Raw genomic sequence first — 16,508 nt, 5'->3', positions numbered from 1 at the left:
TCACTTGACTTCTTTTCAAACAAACGAGTATTTCAATTGCTTCACACAGTATTTCTAGGAGCTAAGAAACGGCTGCTAAATTCTGTCCATAAGTCTTTACATTGGCACAAGATGAAAAATACGAAGTTCATAAAGCATTTAATAAAACTCAGAATATAACATCAACGATGAATTAAAATGATCCCTGAGTGAAGCTAACAACATACTAACCTAAAGAAAGGAACTGAAACTCCAGAAACTTATTTCTGAGATCTGCTACCCCTGTGCAGGATTGCAAACTATTCACTGCCATGACAATATTCAACTCCATCTGTTGAGAAAACACAAAGCCCACTCACAAGGTGCTGTACGAGCTTCAACAGGGCACAGGCACCAGCGACGTGTTCTTACAAGTGACACCTTCTGCCAAAAAGAACAGAAATCACAGAATGGTTCGGGTTGAAAAGAACCTTAAAGACCCCCCAGTTCCAACCCCCTGCCACAGGCAGGGACACCTCCCTCTGGACCAGGCAAAACAACAATCAAAAGCTGAAGTAAAGAATTAGCTGAGAGGTTCCTTAACAGGTTACAAAGTTTTCTTTATTACAAAACTTCAGGACTATCTAACCAAACACACATGGTGTTGCTTTATAAACGGATCTCACTTAAGAGTAGATGAGCTGTTGAGATCCATTATTTCTATAATTTCATACTTTGTCACAAAAATACATCCTTGATGTTTTGTTTTAGCACATGTGTACACACACACACATAGAGTACGTGTCTCTATAATGGGAATTTTATTTTCAAAATTATACATTTAAAAATGTGCGTGTCTTTATCAGACATTACTATTTATTAAGGAAATATCACCATTCTCAGAATGCAGTTTACCATTCCTTTAGTACATTTAAGCAGCTTTGCTTGTGCGCTCGCAGTGAGCAGGAAGCAAGGGTGGTTTCCTTGTACTCTCCAAGTATCACCAGCGTTCACACTGGGATTTATAGTTATTACTACGCCCTTCCCAGATTTTACATCAATGTCTACAGTTAAACATTTCTGAGCTTCCAAAATTCTCTATCAAACAATTTGATGGTGAAATCCAACCTAGGTCTACAAGTTAAACCATAATTATCAATTAATCTCTAAATATAGAGAGACTATTAAAGGACCAGATGGCATTTAAAAAATGATGAAAGCCAACACTGTTCTTTGGCATCAGCACTAGCTGGTGTTGCTAAGCTACTGCTGCTGCCCAGACAGTTACACACCATCGGGTATTTAATTCATGCAGCCCAGTGGCTGACAGGAAAAAAAAATAATTAAAGAAAGTATTTTTATACCAGTAAAACTCAAATCTTACCACATCAGGCTATGAACTGTAACATAGCTTGCGTCCATGACCAAACGATATACAGAGAAAAACAATTAGCTTTTTGGTGCTATTTTAGAGCCCATGTTATCTTTACTTGCTCTGATAATTTACTTTGGTTTGGTTTTGCTATAACGTAACATAGATATTTTAATGTTATCTACCTCCATTTGTTCTACTTTCTATCTGTCAATTTTGATTTTTGTCAAATAAATGCCTTGATAAAAATCTGAAGGAGATTCAGCTTCTGTGGGCCAACAGAGGCCAGCAAATGGAAAAAAAAAAAATCAGCAAATATGATAATTTTTGAGACAGTTAGATCAGAGCCTATGATAATAATGTTCTTGAGTATGCGATCACTGCTCAAAACATTTCTTTTGAGTTTCTGACAGTTTCTGTGAGATTACACCAGCAGCCTTTTCCCAATTGTTTCGTCACTGATCACACTCGTGATTTGCAGCTTCCAATTCATCTTTACTTAGGACGTCATTCCACGCCCTTAGCAAAGCTGTGCCATTTCGAAGTCAGTCTTTTATCTCTATTGGCTCAGAAGGAGATAACTCTACTGGCAGAAGACAATTTTGACCTCTACAGAACCCTATCCTTCTTTTCATCATACACTGCAAGCACAAACTTGGACTGTGACGTTTCTTGCCTTCCTCGTACAATTTAACTAGGACCATGATTAAGATCAATTACAAGTTTAATGCTTTCTGGGTCTGTTTTTTCCTTCCACCCCCCTGTGGTGAATAGATCATAGGTCTACAGAACATGATGGAAAAGCTGCAAGTGTTAAATTTATTGATAGAAGGAACACTTGGCAGCTGCCTTCAAAAATACAGAAAGTTACTGTGAGCTAGGAGCCCAGGCAACCTGACAAAAGCATCAACGCACAGCTCCTGGCTTCCAATTCCAACACGGGAACTGGAGACCATCACGTTCATAGACAGAAAAGTTACTGTCAAAACCACTGTATTCTCTCCTCATCAAGAACAAGCATTTTCTGGCCCTCACTAAGTTTCCTCCTGAACAACTAACTTCCACTTTGCAGAAAAAAATATACCACAAGCAGTCCACTCTTGAAAACTCAGCTGCCAGCCTACTCTGCTCTAGTTTGTTCCAACATCACGTTCTAAAGATCCCCACTATATATAAAAAGCTCACAGAAAATCAAGCCACCTCTTTAAAAATTAAAAAAGACAACAACAACAAAACAAAATAAAACCCAACAGAATGAAAAACAAACAAAACCTGCCAAGCCAATAACAAACCAGTAAAGAACCGTGCAGAAATTACATTTCGATTTAAGCAGGTCACTTCTGTATGTTTGCAATTCCACAGGATTGTAAACTGGGAAGCTATACACCTACTAATGCTACTGCTATAATCCTAGATTTCATAAATAATATTCCTTGCATTATCTTTAGTACATGCCCTAAAGCCTTGCTACAGATCACTGGGTCAGTGAAACAACTCAATTCACTGTCTCTGTAATACGTTATAGTTATTTTCAAAAGATATGGCCAGGGTAGGCTAGAAAAAGTTTTAACTTCTCAGGCAAACAAGGGCAAGAAGTCATCACTATTCTGATTATTACAGCTTTAGGCACGCTGGGGCAGCCCTGTTATCCCACGGTGCAGCATATTTATAACTTACCAAAATAACAGATCATCACTTGTCAGGTATTGAAATACAGAAGGAAGAGATAGCACATTTCTTAAGAAAGTACTTGAGGGATTGAGGAGGTGTGAATCCTGTCTGAGAACACACTATTTGCTTATCCTCATCTTCCCACTCCTCAGGCAGTTCAAACAGCACTTGGGGGAGAAAACACTTCTCCCCTTTAAGCGAGAAAAGCATTCTTTAACAGGCACCAAATACGCCGATTTTTACACTAAAAAAATATATTTTATTGCCTTACACTGAAGTTACCAAAAAATTAGCGCCTGCTTCTGAAAAATCCAGAAAACCACACTTCATCCAACTATAACTTTATGTTATAAAACAGCTACATGAGGCAGCTTATTTCACGCTAGGGACCACACCTTTTCTAACATAACAAGCCTACCTTTTCTTTGCAATTTCCTTGGAAAAGAATGGAATCATTTTTTGCAAATTTATGTTTGCAAAATTATGAAATCACTTTTCATCATCTTCAGGCTGATCTCCTTACGGAGCACTTTTTACTTCCTCCAAAGTATCATTGTATGTGTTTATACCATCAAAGCTCCCATTTCCACAAGAGCCTACTGAATAATATAATCATTGTGTGGTAATGCTAATTCACAGGCTCCTTGTGGGCATCTAACAAATATAATTACAGACTGTTGAATTTCGTGCTCCCAGAAAACAGAACGAAGCATCACGTTTTTCTAAGTATAAGCTTTTTACATCCTATTCGCTTTCAGTATTTTCTATGATCTCTGCCATTAGAACTTCACATCTCTCTGCTTTGTTTAATCCTGTAGGACGGCCTATAAGGGCCTTCTACCATCTTCAGATTCACAAACCAGTGAAGGAGTCGGCTAAACACTCCAGATAAACCTCATCTAGAACTGACAGGTACTGTCACTGAGGACGACTTTTCCTAATAGCCCGTTTGATATTCAGGCTTTCAGACATTCCATTCAGAGTCAGTTAGATGAAGGAAGAAAACCACGTGTTCTGTGTTAAGGAAGATGAGCTCATGGGCTTCGGCGGGCATTGGTTATACTTGTTATCTGTATAACCCTTTATTGTTTGTATTGTCGTTATTGCTTGTACTGTAGAGGTTCCACTCACAGGGAAAACATTATGTATCAACAGAAATTAGCCTGTCAAATCATGGTGTGAGATTTTTAAAAGCTCAAAAGAAAAGCTGCATTGACTATTTATACTACTGAGCTAGCTAAGGAAATATCGACTGAATAAACACGAATTACAGAAGCAGATACTAATGCTGCAATATTGTCATGAGTTACTGCAGACTGTGATGATATTTCACAGGATCTCAAAGTACAGCTTGATAGTGAAGCTCTATTTCAGCTCTATGACATGATTTCAAGAGGAAGGAATGGAAATTTTTAAGGGGGGTGGGAAGTTGTTAGGGCTAAAATCATCTTTATTACGTAAGTACAGGTAGGACAAGGGGTAAGTCTTTCAATAACTCTTCAAAAAGGCTAATATCTCCTCTCCTACCAGAACAAGTATTGAGAACCAGGCAGATGAGAGACTTAAGCCTCTATATTAAATATATTAAATTTATATTAAATCTGATCCCTACCTGCCACAGTAACATTTAGTAATCTCCTTCTGAAAGGACAAGCACTGATGGTACAAATCCTTCCTTCACGCATAAAGAGCAATGTGGAAAAGTTGTTAACATTTTGCCCAATCTGTACAACGTTATCAGGTGCGACCCCACCTCTTCTCTCTCCTGGACATCTTCACTATTCTTGCTGTACTACGCAGCAGGTTCTGTGGCAGAAGTGTCAGAGATGCATCAGAGACTCACGTGATCTAGCTGTAAGAGATTCCTTGCAGACAGTGATAATGTGGACTCAAGGGCACTATTTCACATGTATTTTTCTTTCTTTTCCCCCGTCCCCTCAGCTGTGTCACCCTGTCACCCTGTGTCCTTGTAAAAAGCCCTCCCCAGCTTTCCTGTAGCCCCTTCAAGCACTAGAAGCTGCTCCAAGGTCTCCCTGCAGCCTCCTCTTCTCCAGACTAACAGCCCCAACTCTCTCAGCCTGTCCTCCTACAGGAGGTGCTCCAGCCCTCGGATTATCTTTGCAGCCTCCTCTGGGCCCGCTCCAACAGTTCCGTCTCCTTCTTATGTCAGGGAGGAAATAATAAAAAATAAAATAAAATAAAACTAGTAAGTAAACTTTAAAAGCAGCCTAGCATTCTGTTGTAAGCCAAAAATCTACCACGGGCCTTAAAAATATCTGCACTCACCATCTCCACCTAGATAAAACCAAGTTTATTCTCAGGAGGGCGAGTGTAAAGGCGACATTAAAAAGCTTTATATTTGTTGTCTCTCATCGCCTCTGGATTAAGTCTGCTTGGCTTAAAAATACCTGTTATCTCACTTCTCCTAGCACTAAAGGCTTATCTAAAATCTTCAGATTAAGCCATGCTCTTTTCTGCTACAAACAGCAGCAAAAACAATCTTTTGAGTAAATTATAGCCCTCACACAAATATAATTCTGCTGAGATGGACTCTTTGTAGGTGATAGGAATAACAAAACTGTATAGTTATCAGCAAGAACATTATTTGGTTGTTCTGCAGAACATAAATTACTGACGATAATGGCATCTAAAAAAAAGTTCATACTCAAAACTGAAAACAAGCTTGCAAAGTCAGCAACTCTTACTCCATAAATTAGACACAAAATTTTAAATTCGTAATGCTATTTCAACACTGAGCGAGAGCACATATGTGATCAGAATTAAAACACTGACACGGATGCATCATCCGATACCAAAACTGGCAATGATAAACTATATCGGGAAAAGGACTGAAGCCTCAAACATCACAAGCAAGTTCTTCTAAATGAATTATGACCACATTGTTATTACAAATCCCAACTGTGGTCTCCGAGTGTGGGACCAAGACTGTTATTCTGTGACTATGACAAAGAGAGAAGGCTTAGCCTTCAAGCATTTTGGTCTTACTATATTGCCTGCACATGCGTCACGATGCTCTAAATGTATAAATACTGCTCGATTATAAATTCTCTGGCTTTGGCATGTTTGCATCGTATTCCTTTAAAGCAGGAGTTACTCCCACAGAGAAGAGGTAATGACCACACCTCTTTCTGAGTCCTTATACTCCTGTAAATTACATGTTTTCTAGCAGTTCAGACTTTACAAGGTCCATTATCTGTTCTGCCCTCTGATTCCAGAAGGCACAGAAGTGAGCAGAAAAAAGCACTGGGGAAGAAGGGCCAATTAAGCATGACGATCCACAACTCATTCCTTCAATAAGTTGCAGTACACAACTAAAATGGAGGTGTAATAAGTTCAGCAGCTGCTAATGACTGGATAATTGACCTTGGAAATTCCCACCTCAACTAAGCTATTTACCTATTCCTCAGTTTCTCAGCAGGCTGTAACCGTTCCACACAGCTAGTTGTTACAAGTTCCAGGGCAGCATTTCCAGCATAAAAGAATGCCTGAAAAGGACAACTAGAAATCAACAAAAATATTACATTCCTAAAGACACTGAGACACACGCCTATCCTTCTATTGCAAAATCAAAAATAAAACCATACCTTATGCTAGCTACAGTAAGTGACTTAATCAAAAAGTAATATTTTTATTCTGCGATCTGGCTAATGAAGGATTTAAAAAAAAGAATTAAAAAGCTATTTCTTCCCAACAGATCATCATGGCCACGCAGTCCACAATTTGAACTTTACCATTAGAACAGTCACTTAAGGAGAAGGGATCTGGTCAGATAATTCTACCCAGCCAGGAAATGACCTCTCTGTGGTTACAACAGATGTTCGGGAATGCTTCTGATGATTTATGCAAATTCCAGAGAAAAAAGGCTGAGTTTCTTCTAAAAGTTGTAGGTGAAGCAGTTGTGCGTGACAACCAGGGGAGCTCAAAACAAGCAACCTGTATTACATCCTCACACAGAGAAGCACACGGCGCAGTCACTTGTGGCGGACAACTTGATCAAAACTATTTGATATCCACGCTGGAGTTTTCATTTACAGGTACAACAGACAGATAAGAAAGCTACTGTGTAAGTCCTAGATATGAGATGATCAGCTCTGAGAAAAATAAATTACGCGTTAGCAGATTGTACAAGTTCAGTATCAACACTGCATATCGCTCAACACCAGCACTAAGTTCACTTTCTCTCAAACAGCCCAGCCCTACTTTCCCAACAACAGACTGTTGGCAGCAGGCTTTTCATGCAAACTAAAGCTCATTCCTCTGACCTACAAATACCACCACCACTATTTTTCCCCACTCAAGCAACTATGGACCTATAGGAGAGACAAAGAACCATGTCACTGCTTATACTTCTGGGAAAAGTTCCAGTCATGAACCAGAACAGGCTAATTTTGACAGCTATTCCTCCACGAGCAAAATGAGGCTAACAGTTTGTCAAGTTCTTGTTCTTTTTTTTTTTTTTAATCAGCTAGAATGTTACCAACATTGGGAAATCATTTTCAAAACCATTTAAAAGACTCTTCACAAATTTTTGCAGCCTTCATTTACATTGACAGCGTGGTTGGCATCAAAAAAATGCTAGAAAGCACCAAGATTATTCTGTTTTAGGATATGCATTTCTAATGAGTAAAAACTACACCATATCACACACCTCCACAAAACAAAGGTTTAGAATTTATTCTTGACCGTAAAGCGACTCATTTATTTACTTCCAAAGAGGGAGTGAATGTTTATGCCCGATTTTGGCAGCAAGCAAAGTTTCACTATTTTTATCTCGCATCACTTAACTCACCTTCAGTTATTGCTTTAACTGTATTTTCCAGAAGCAAAATAAAAACATTCACTCTTCCTCAGAAACATTTTTCAGCTATGACTGACAGCACACCTAGTTTTTGTTGAACTCAATAAATACCTCAAAAGGCTTTTAGAAAAGCCTGTGTAAGTGACTAACTTGGCCTCAAAGTTCTTCAAGTCTCACCATACTATTCATACCTTATTTCTTGAGACTTAGAGATGAGGAGATTAGAAGAAAAATACGGTTATTCTCAGGCTCCAACACAGGGTAGAACTATTTTCTCCAAAGGTAAGTTCTTAATTTAAGAAACAACGTCTACCTGCCTTGTGTTGATAACACAGAACAACAAGGTGTCTTGGTCAACAGTTTTGCTCTACTTGCCCTGTATCTCCTACCAATTCCCACACGGGCTGGAATCATGATTTTCTTCTCCATTACGAACAAATAACATTCGTTAAATCTAACTGGAAAATGTACTTTTATACGGGTTACACTGGACAAAGAGAAGGGTAGAAGGCATCCACAGTCTAGGAAAAAAGCACAACGTAGAGCGAAACGGTAACTCCTAAAGTCTTTTAGCAAAGATTGCAGGACTTGGGGGGGAAAAAAGGTATTTCTGAGAAAGCTGTGCTGCTGGAATATACAATCAGCTGTGGACACTCTGCTTGGTCTGCCAGGAAAAGAAACCCCGTCTGCCTGTGCTGGTTTAGCCTCACATTAATACGTAAGCAGCCAGGTTCTTAATTTAAAATTCACACCTCATCACAGCGAAGAGCTACGCATTCACCTGCAGAAGTTCAAACCGTAAAGAACAATTAATACAATATCAAGGCTGCCAGAGTGAACCGACGCTTCTTTTCAAGACTACAAAAAAATCAAGAAAAATATCGAAATAATCCAAAATTACTCTTCTGCTCTGAAGAATTATCAACTCACATAACGCATCAGAGCACATTAGACAGTCACATTTCTTTTATTTACACCATTTCTGCCAGAACCGGGGAACCCAAACCGTTTCTCTGACCGTTCTGGTCTCCACCAAGCGCTTTTGAGGCTTAAAACTCTCCGGTCTGTAAGAAGAGCTAAAAACCGGTAACGCGTCCAATTACCCGAGGCGAATCCTCCCCGGGAGCCCTCGGGGACGGCTCCTTCCCCGCCGCGGCGGGTCCCGGGAGACGGGGGGCTGGGGGCGCGGGGGAGGCCCCGCCGCCCTCACAAGGTCACCGGCCGAGCCCCGCGCCGCCTCCGCGCCGCGCTGAGCGAGCGCCCGCCCGGGAGCGGCAGCACCTGCGGGCTCCTCCAACCTGGTTATTCGATGGTTCCGTGAGCCCTCCGACCCGCGCCCGCGGGACGCGACGGGAGCTCCATCAGACCGCACAGGGGACGAGAGGGCCCGCGCCGGGGCAGCCGCGATCCAACCAACCCGCGCCTTCCCCTCGGATGCCCGGTCCCGCAGCCCTCCCGGCTGCGCTCACCTGCTCTCCCTGCCCTTTTTTCGCGTTCGAGCGGCGCGGGGCCCGAGGGGCCGGCGGGCGCGGGGCTGAGGCGCGGCGGGAAGGACGAGGAGCGGGGCCCCGGGAGGAGGGACGGGGACGGGGGGGGGGGGGGGGGGCGCGGAGCCTCCGCGCGATCCCCCCCGCGGCAGCGACTCACCGAGAAGCCGGCCCAGAAGGGGCAGGAGTGCCGCACGCGCGCCGAGGTGGTGAGCGCCAGCGCGGCGAAGCTGACGGCCACGATGAGGCAGCCGAGCGCCATCTGCGCGGCGCCCAGCGCCAGCATGGCCCGCGAGCGGGCGCGGTGCTGCCGCAGGCGGGACAGGCTGCGGGACCCCGGCATCCTCCGGCCCCGCCGCGCGGCCCCGCGGCCGCACCGCCCCGCGCGGGGAGGAGCCGGGGAGGGGCCGCGGAGGGGCGGGGCGGCGGCCGGGGGGACGGCGGCAGCGGGAGAGACAGAGAGAGCCCCGGGAACTGGGGACCGACCGCCCCCGGGGAGGGGGAGAGGGATCGATCAGCCCCGGGGACTGGGATCAGTCACCCTGGGGAGGGGGAGAGGGATCGATCACCCCAGGGATGGAGATAAATCACCCCTGGGGATAGGGAGAGATCACCCCAGGGGCTGGGGATCAATCGCCCCTGGGGAGGGGGAGAGGGATCGATCACCCCCGGGGACTGAGGAGAGAGCGCCCCGGGAATTGGGATCGATCACCTTGGGGATTGGGGATCAATCACCCAGGGATGGAGATAAATCACCCCTGTGGATAGGGAGAGGGATCGATCACCCCCAGGGACTGGAATCAGTCACCCCTGGGGCTGGGGAGAGAGCTCCCCGGGAATTGGGATCGATCACCTTGGGGATTGGGGATCGATCAGCCCAGGGACTGGGAATCGATCACCCAGGGATGGAGATAAATCACCCCTGGGGATAGGGAGAGATCACCCCAGGGGCTGGGGATCGACCGCCCATAGAGTAGGGATCAATAACCCCTGGGGAGTGAGGGTCGCCTCCTTCGGGGAGGGGATCAATCGCCCCTGGGGCGGGAGGGTGGTTGGGTCATTGATCACCCCGAGGGGATGGGGGGCAGGGGGACTATTCTGGGGGGTTATCAGGGATTGATCACCTCACAGGGATCGTAGACCCCAGGGGGGCAATGAGCACCTCGGGGTGGGGATCGATCACTAGAAGGATGGGGGGTCACCCTGTCCAGGGAAGGGGGTGAATCGATTGCCCCACAGGAATCAGGGTCACCCTGTCCTGAGGGTAATCGATGGCCCCTGGGATTGGGGGTCATCATTTCCTGGGGGAAAATCAATCAGGCCGATGGGAATCGATGTCCTCAGGAAAGGGGGGGTCACCCTGCCCCAAGGGAGTTGGGGATCCATCACCCAGGGGGCTCAGCCTCCCCTCCCACTGCCAGGAATATAAACCCCACTGCAACCAGCTCAAGAAAAACATCCCCGCACATATCCACAACACCTGAAGTATGGTTAAAAGGCAGTTTTCTGCTGGAAATCGCAGCCACATCCCAGTGCCTGCAGACACCTGGGGCTGCTTGGAAAATGCACACCAACACAACCCCAGCCCACAGACGTCATCTCACTAGATCACGCTATAATTCAGGGAGAAGAACTATTTCCAGGGCTAGGGTGCTTGTAGCACCACAGAATCATAGAATCCCTAGGTCAGAAAAGACCTTTGAGATCATCAAGCCCAACCATATCTGTCCACTACTAAACTACATCTCCAAGCACGTCACATCCCCGTCTTTTAAACCTCTCCAGGGATGGGGACTCCACCAAATGCCTGAGCGACCTCTGCCCGAGAACCCTTTTGGTGAAGAAATTTTTCCTGATGTCCAATCTGAGCCACCCCTGGCACAGCTCGAGACCAACACGCACCTCTGCACAAGCCCCTTTCAGGCAGTCGTAGACAGTTTTGAGGTCTCCCCTCAGCCTCCTGTTCCCCTCGGCTAAAGACAAGCGAGAGCAGTGTCCTTTCTTTCCTAGGGGAGTCCGTATGCATAGTCCACGTACCTGTAATACTGCAATATACGTACCGAAAACCCCCTTAAACGCCCCATGTTTACCAGGCCTAAGTCTCATTCATGAGGTTCGTTCTTTTCCTCCAAGAACTCTTTGCTTAAAATAGTCTCCTTCTTTGGGAGGTGGTAGTGCAGCAGCATGTCTTCACAGGAAGCATCAAAAGAGAAGTCTCCTCTTTTTTTCATACAACATTCAGGTCTTTTACTCTAACAGGGAAAAAAAAAAGCTTGCTACTTTTAACTTTAAATGCTGCCTGTGCCACAGAACAGATGAAGATAGCAGGTGATAGCACTGTCACCCCGTCAAGGCTGAACTACTGCTCCAGCACATGTGCAAGTAATATATTAATCGGATCCAAAAAGCACCTGGCAAATCTCTACACTGGAGAGACAGCTGCTTTGCTACAAGTTTTTTATTCTACTGCAAGGTAGTACTAAATTAACACTAGCAGTAATCAAAAGAAGAGCTAGCTTACAATGTTTTACAGTTCTCAGATTGGCCGTGAGCAGAATGGGAGTCAGTCAGCAAGGAAACACCACCCTACACCCTCCTTGGCCAAACACTCAGCCTCAGCTGATGTTCCCGAACCGATTCCTGGCGCAGGAGTGCTATATCCCACCTGAAAGCCCAGGTGGAGCAGCTACACCAAGGGGGTGGGGATGTATGGTAACAGAGCACAACATTGGATTTTTGTTCATACCACTTCACATTAAAACTAACTTCCGCTTGTTTTTACCAAGTAGAGCTGTTTGCTATCCACAGCTGGAAGAACTACTTAGAAATACACCTTTACACCTTTAGAAGCCAAGGAAGAGTGTATTATAACCTGCCAAACAGAGCAAAGGGCCAGCAAAAAGAAACAAAAGGCAGAACCAAACTGTACCTGTGTGGTCTTCCATGACCGAGCAGCTCATTCCCCAGCCACACAGAAATAGCTAAGGCTATTCAACAGCAGGACAATTAGAAACCTTGGAAAAGAATAAATGCATTTAAACCTCTGTCTGGGTGCTCACATTTAGGAGTAAATCGGCCCTAGGGCTTGGGGAAATGAGGACACATTATACTGGGGTGTGAATTTACATTTCACTAACTCCCTGGGCTGATACAATTGTATACATGAAGCACAAAACAATATACTTTCATCTCCAAGGGCTTCCTACCTGGCAGATTGAAAAATAAATTAAAAGATCCACATTTGCTTGCAGTCAGGAGGAGGATCTGAGATGCCAAGTCCACATGCTGCCCTCAGCACATGGGTGAACTCTCAGGTAATCGATGCAGACACTGCTTCTCAATGCCAAACTAAAGCTACCAGAAAACTATAACTATTTTGGCTTCCAGCAGGAATACAGAGAACTTTAGATCACATCTTGTTCACTCCAATTTTTCTGAGCATTCAGGTGTAGATAGATACAGCTCAAGATTTGAATTAGCTCCGGATACAATTCTTGGCTCTCTCTGAAGGCTCTCAGTTGCTGGATTTGTTTGAGAATGACTTATGACCAATTTGGAAAGTATTATTGTCTCTAGCTTTAAATGAAGTTATTTTGCTGAAGAGATTTTTTTTTTTTTAATGTTTCCATTTTTAATGTCCCTGCCCCTGGTAGGAGAGTTAAAACTGGGTGATCCCTGAGCTCCCTTCCAACCTAGACCGTCCTATGATTGAGTGTAACAAGTAGGACACAGAACTGAAATTTCTTCCAGAACAGTAGTAACAAAAGCTTCGTATGAGCCGTGTCTGTATTCGAGCACTACAAATATACTAATTTAACAAAAAAATTGATCATTTCCTGAAGCCAACCAGAAGGGCACTACCTATCAGGCCTTATTATTAGCCTATTAGAAAGCATCAAAACTCAGAAGCCAGCAGGATAATGATCCCACTTCTGTGGTAATTGTCTCATTACTGTCAGTCATTACTGGCTCCCAACCAGTTCAGAAAGCAGCTTCATCCTAGGAACTACATCGGTGGATTGAAGTTTCTATTTATTCTACCTCACTTTCAGCTTTACTGAATTTCACGCATCTTTATCTCTGCAATTGTTATTTGAAACGAAGTAAATGACATTTTCAGGTATGACAGAAATGGAAAATGAGCAAAAATAAGTAAATTCATAGTTAAGGAAAGCCTCATTTACCAATTAATGTAGATAAGGAAACCATTGAGAAGGTGCCCTACAGGGTATAGATATGAACACGCATCCAAGGGCCCTGCCACTGATCACATAGTGTGTCCCAAACTTGCATACTTTACATGATTTATTTTAAGCACCTCCTCTCTCTCTCTCTCTTTCTCTCTATATATAGAACTCTAAGGACTTAAATAGAACTAGCGATCCAGGTTGTCCCACAGAGTACGTCCTAGAGACGCAGTAGAAATTGGTCAAACGAGGTGCTATCTCTGCCAAAACATAAGACATTTATGCATATCTATATAACATACAAAACAAGAAAAGAGTATTCATTGTGTTCCTACAGACAAGTTTTCACTTGTAAATTAGATGTACAATAGCACTACTAGTCCCATCTTTTACTGTATTTTTCTTTGTAAGTGAATGAGCGAAGAGTTGACAAAGCACATTGATTCCCTGTGCACAAGCGTGAGGAGTAAAAACATGCAAAGAATACCATGAAGATCAGGAGATTTTTACTAAGCCCTGCTTCTGTGCTTGAAACCACAGTCCCTCTTTATGGAGGATTTTAAAAAGATAGATTAAAATCAAGAGCATCTGCCTGGCAACCCTCAGGAGCCCTGCACCAGCCCAGTGCCCGGGCAAGAGGTGACACACAGGGCACTGTCACACCTCCAGCTGCAGAGCACTGCCCTCGGTTGGCGACGATGCACAGAGGGAGGGAGGAAGGATTCTCTCACTTCTAGGATTTGGAGTTATAAGTGTCTGGCTGAACTTTCCAGCCGTTTTCTGCACCATCTGTACTGGTCTGTTACCAGACACTAGACCTGAAGGAGACAATAAAGACAAGTATCTGCCATTACTTTACACCCGTTGTTGCTGTTCTATTTTCTCATGTTTTTACCCAGAAGATAATCACAGATTGCCCAGTTTTACAAAACCAGCATCCTTTAACAACATAATTTAAGCATATATAAACCTGTAAGATTTACTTCCATATGCAAGCCAAAGGGGTTTTAAACAGGAAAGCTTTGCAGATAAAAATGAAAGGAACCTCAATTTCCATGCTTTAATCTGAAAATAGTCTGTCTCTTCGTCGGAAATACCTGCCTCGGAATGACTTCCTCCATGTGATTGGCTGCCCTGATGAACGTCCTGGAGTGCTACAGGCACCACTGAAATCAAGATAATTGCCCTGCATTTTATGACTGCTTGAAAGTTGAAATTGGGTACGTGTTTTGGATCGGAAATGCAGGCAGCCCTGTGGTTTTAAAGAAGGCAAGCTAAAACTTCTTTCTTTTTTTAAAAAAACAAGACAGATTTCTTTACCCAAAGATCACCCTTGCCCTGGAAGAAAATGTAATCACTCCACAAGAATAAAAAGAAATTACTTAAAATGAAGAAGTACCTGGTGTTATCCTTCAAGCACTAGGAAAAGTAAGAAGTCAGCAAACCCCTTCTTAATTAGGAATTTGGTCTAAGAAATCAAAACAAGGGAATCTGCTTGGGAGGAATCTGTGTATTCTGTGATAAGAGTCCTAATTTTATCGGTTGTATTTGGTGATGGGACCTGGCAAAAAATAAAACAGCGATAAGTCTGATGTTTCATTTCCAAATTAACCAAAAAGTTCAAGGAGGCATCACCGCCTGGGGACCAGTGCTGGCAGCACCCTGGCCACAGGGTCCCTACGGACAATAGGGAGTTAAAACTGTTTTTTACGATGCCAAGATGAGAATTATTCAATAGCAAAGAACTCTATTCAATCACCAATTTCCATTTGTCATTTTTTTGATGTCTCAGAATGGAAAAAAATTTGGTGATGATTTATATCATACAAAAGCCACCTTACACATCCTTCTTAAATTGTGGTGGCTGTCAGAGACTAGCCCAGGAAAAGCTGGCAAAGAACCGTATAGGCAGAACGTAAGCCAAAGATGTAAAATGGTTTGGCAGACAGAAAAACTCCCTGTGGGGTTTATAATAAAAACAATACTACAAAAACATTAAATAGAGAGGTGCAGGGGAAAAGCAATTACTCTAACAGAGTATTAGTTACTATGACAAGCTTTTAGAAAGCAGACTTATCTTAAATGCCAAAAATAATTAGGCAGATTGTCTTGTTGCCCTTCAAACAAAGGAATTTGTGAGAAATTTCATTAAGGCTTTGTGTTCCTTTCTCCAAGAACTAGCAAAATTAACAAGGTCAGCTTGAGTACAGCTGGGGATTACCCTTCATCCAGTATTTTAGCACAACTCTTAATGCTTTTTTTTAATCTCCCTTTTGTTTTAAGTATTTCTTCCCAAGGGGCCTTTTTGCAGTTTGCCAGATTGTTCGGTGCCCTCAATTTCACCCTGCAGCAATAAACATTTTTTCTGCTGGCACCACCAGAGATGGAAAGGGCCAGATTTACCTCTCGCTGAAGCCAGTGCAATTTCATACCCATCTTTAATGTTATACACTGGGGCCTCAAATACCAGCAGCAATTTGGAAGCAGTTGTTCCATTATAGAGAATGAGGCTGGGATTCCAATTTCAACTTTTTTTTTTTTCCTGAATTTGTCATATTGTGGAACTGAGTAATTCAGAAGGGAGGCCCTCAGGGGACCAGCTATTGGATAAACACTTAAGGAGAGCCAAGTTTAGTAAAGACCTTGAATTTCACACTCCCCCTTCCCCCCCTATTTATCACTCAGTAGTTCAGAAGATTTTATTTAAATCTAAGAGCTGGTTGATGCCCCCTGTCCCCCATCCGATCACTGCCTGAACACAGTTTGGGGGCAGAAACTGTTTCTGTGCTGTCTTGGCCAGACGTGTGAAAATAATAAAAATGGTTTAGTGAATCCAGAATGGTACCTTTGCTGTTTGCACAAGAGGCACCTTGTAAACAGCTTCTCTACACAGACCTCTTGGCTGCCGCAGTCTTACTCCGAGTTGGAATATAATCTGAAATAATTTATAGCTACTATAGAAGAAGGTAATGCAACACCTTATAGAGCTCCTTAAACGACAGATAGCATGGACA

At 43.5% G+C, this 16,508-nt stretch overlaps 1 protein-coding gene across 1 annotated transcript in view; it reads right to left on the bottom strand.

Annotated features, from left to right (window-relative positions):
• The window catches only part of ENTREP2 (endosomal transmembrane epsin interactor 2), a 75,890-nt gene extending 66,254 nt beyond the window's left edge, over positions 1-9,636 (bottom strand). The window contains exon 1 of the mRNA XM_069866465.1: positions 9,468-9,636. Within this exon, the coding sequence (XP_069722566.1) occupies positions 9,468-9,593 (126 nt within the window). The 5' untranslated portion in view covers positions 9,594-9,636. The remainder of the gene's footprint in view (positions 1-9,467) is intronic.
• Between the last annotated feature and the right edge of the window lie 6,872 nt (positions 9,637-16,508).

Source organism: Phaenicophaeus curvirostris, chromosome 12 (assembly GCF_032191515.1).
Source record: "Phaenicophaeus curvirostris isolate KB17595 chromosome 12, BPBGC_Pcur_1.0, whole genome shotgun sequence".
Lineage (NCBI taxonomy): Eukaryota > Metazoa > Chordata > Aves > Cuculiformes > Cuculidae > Phaenicophaeus > Phaenicophaeus curvirostris.
The sequence above is the reverse complement of the archived record's forward strand: the minus strand, read 5'-3'. Positions and strand labels throughout refer to the sequence as shown.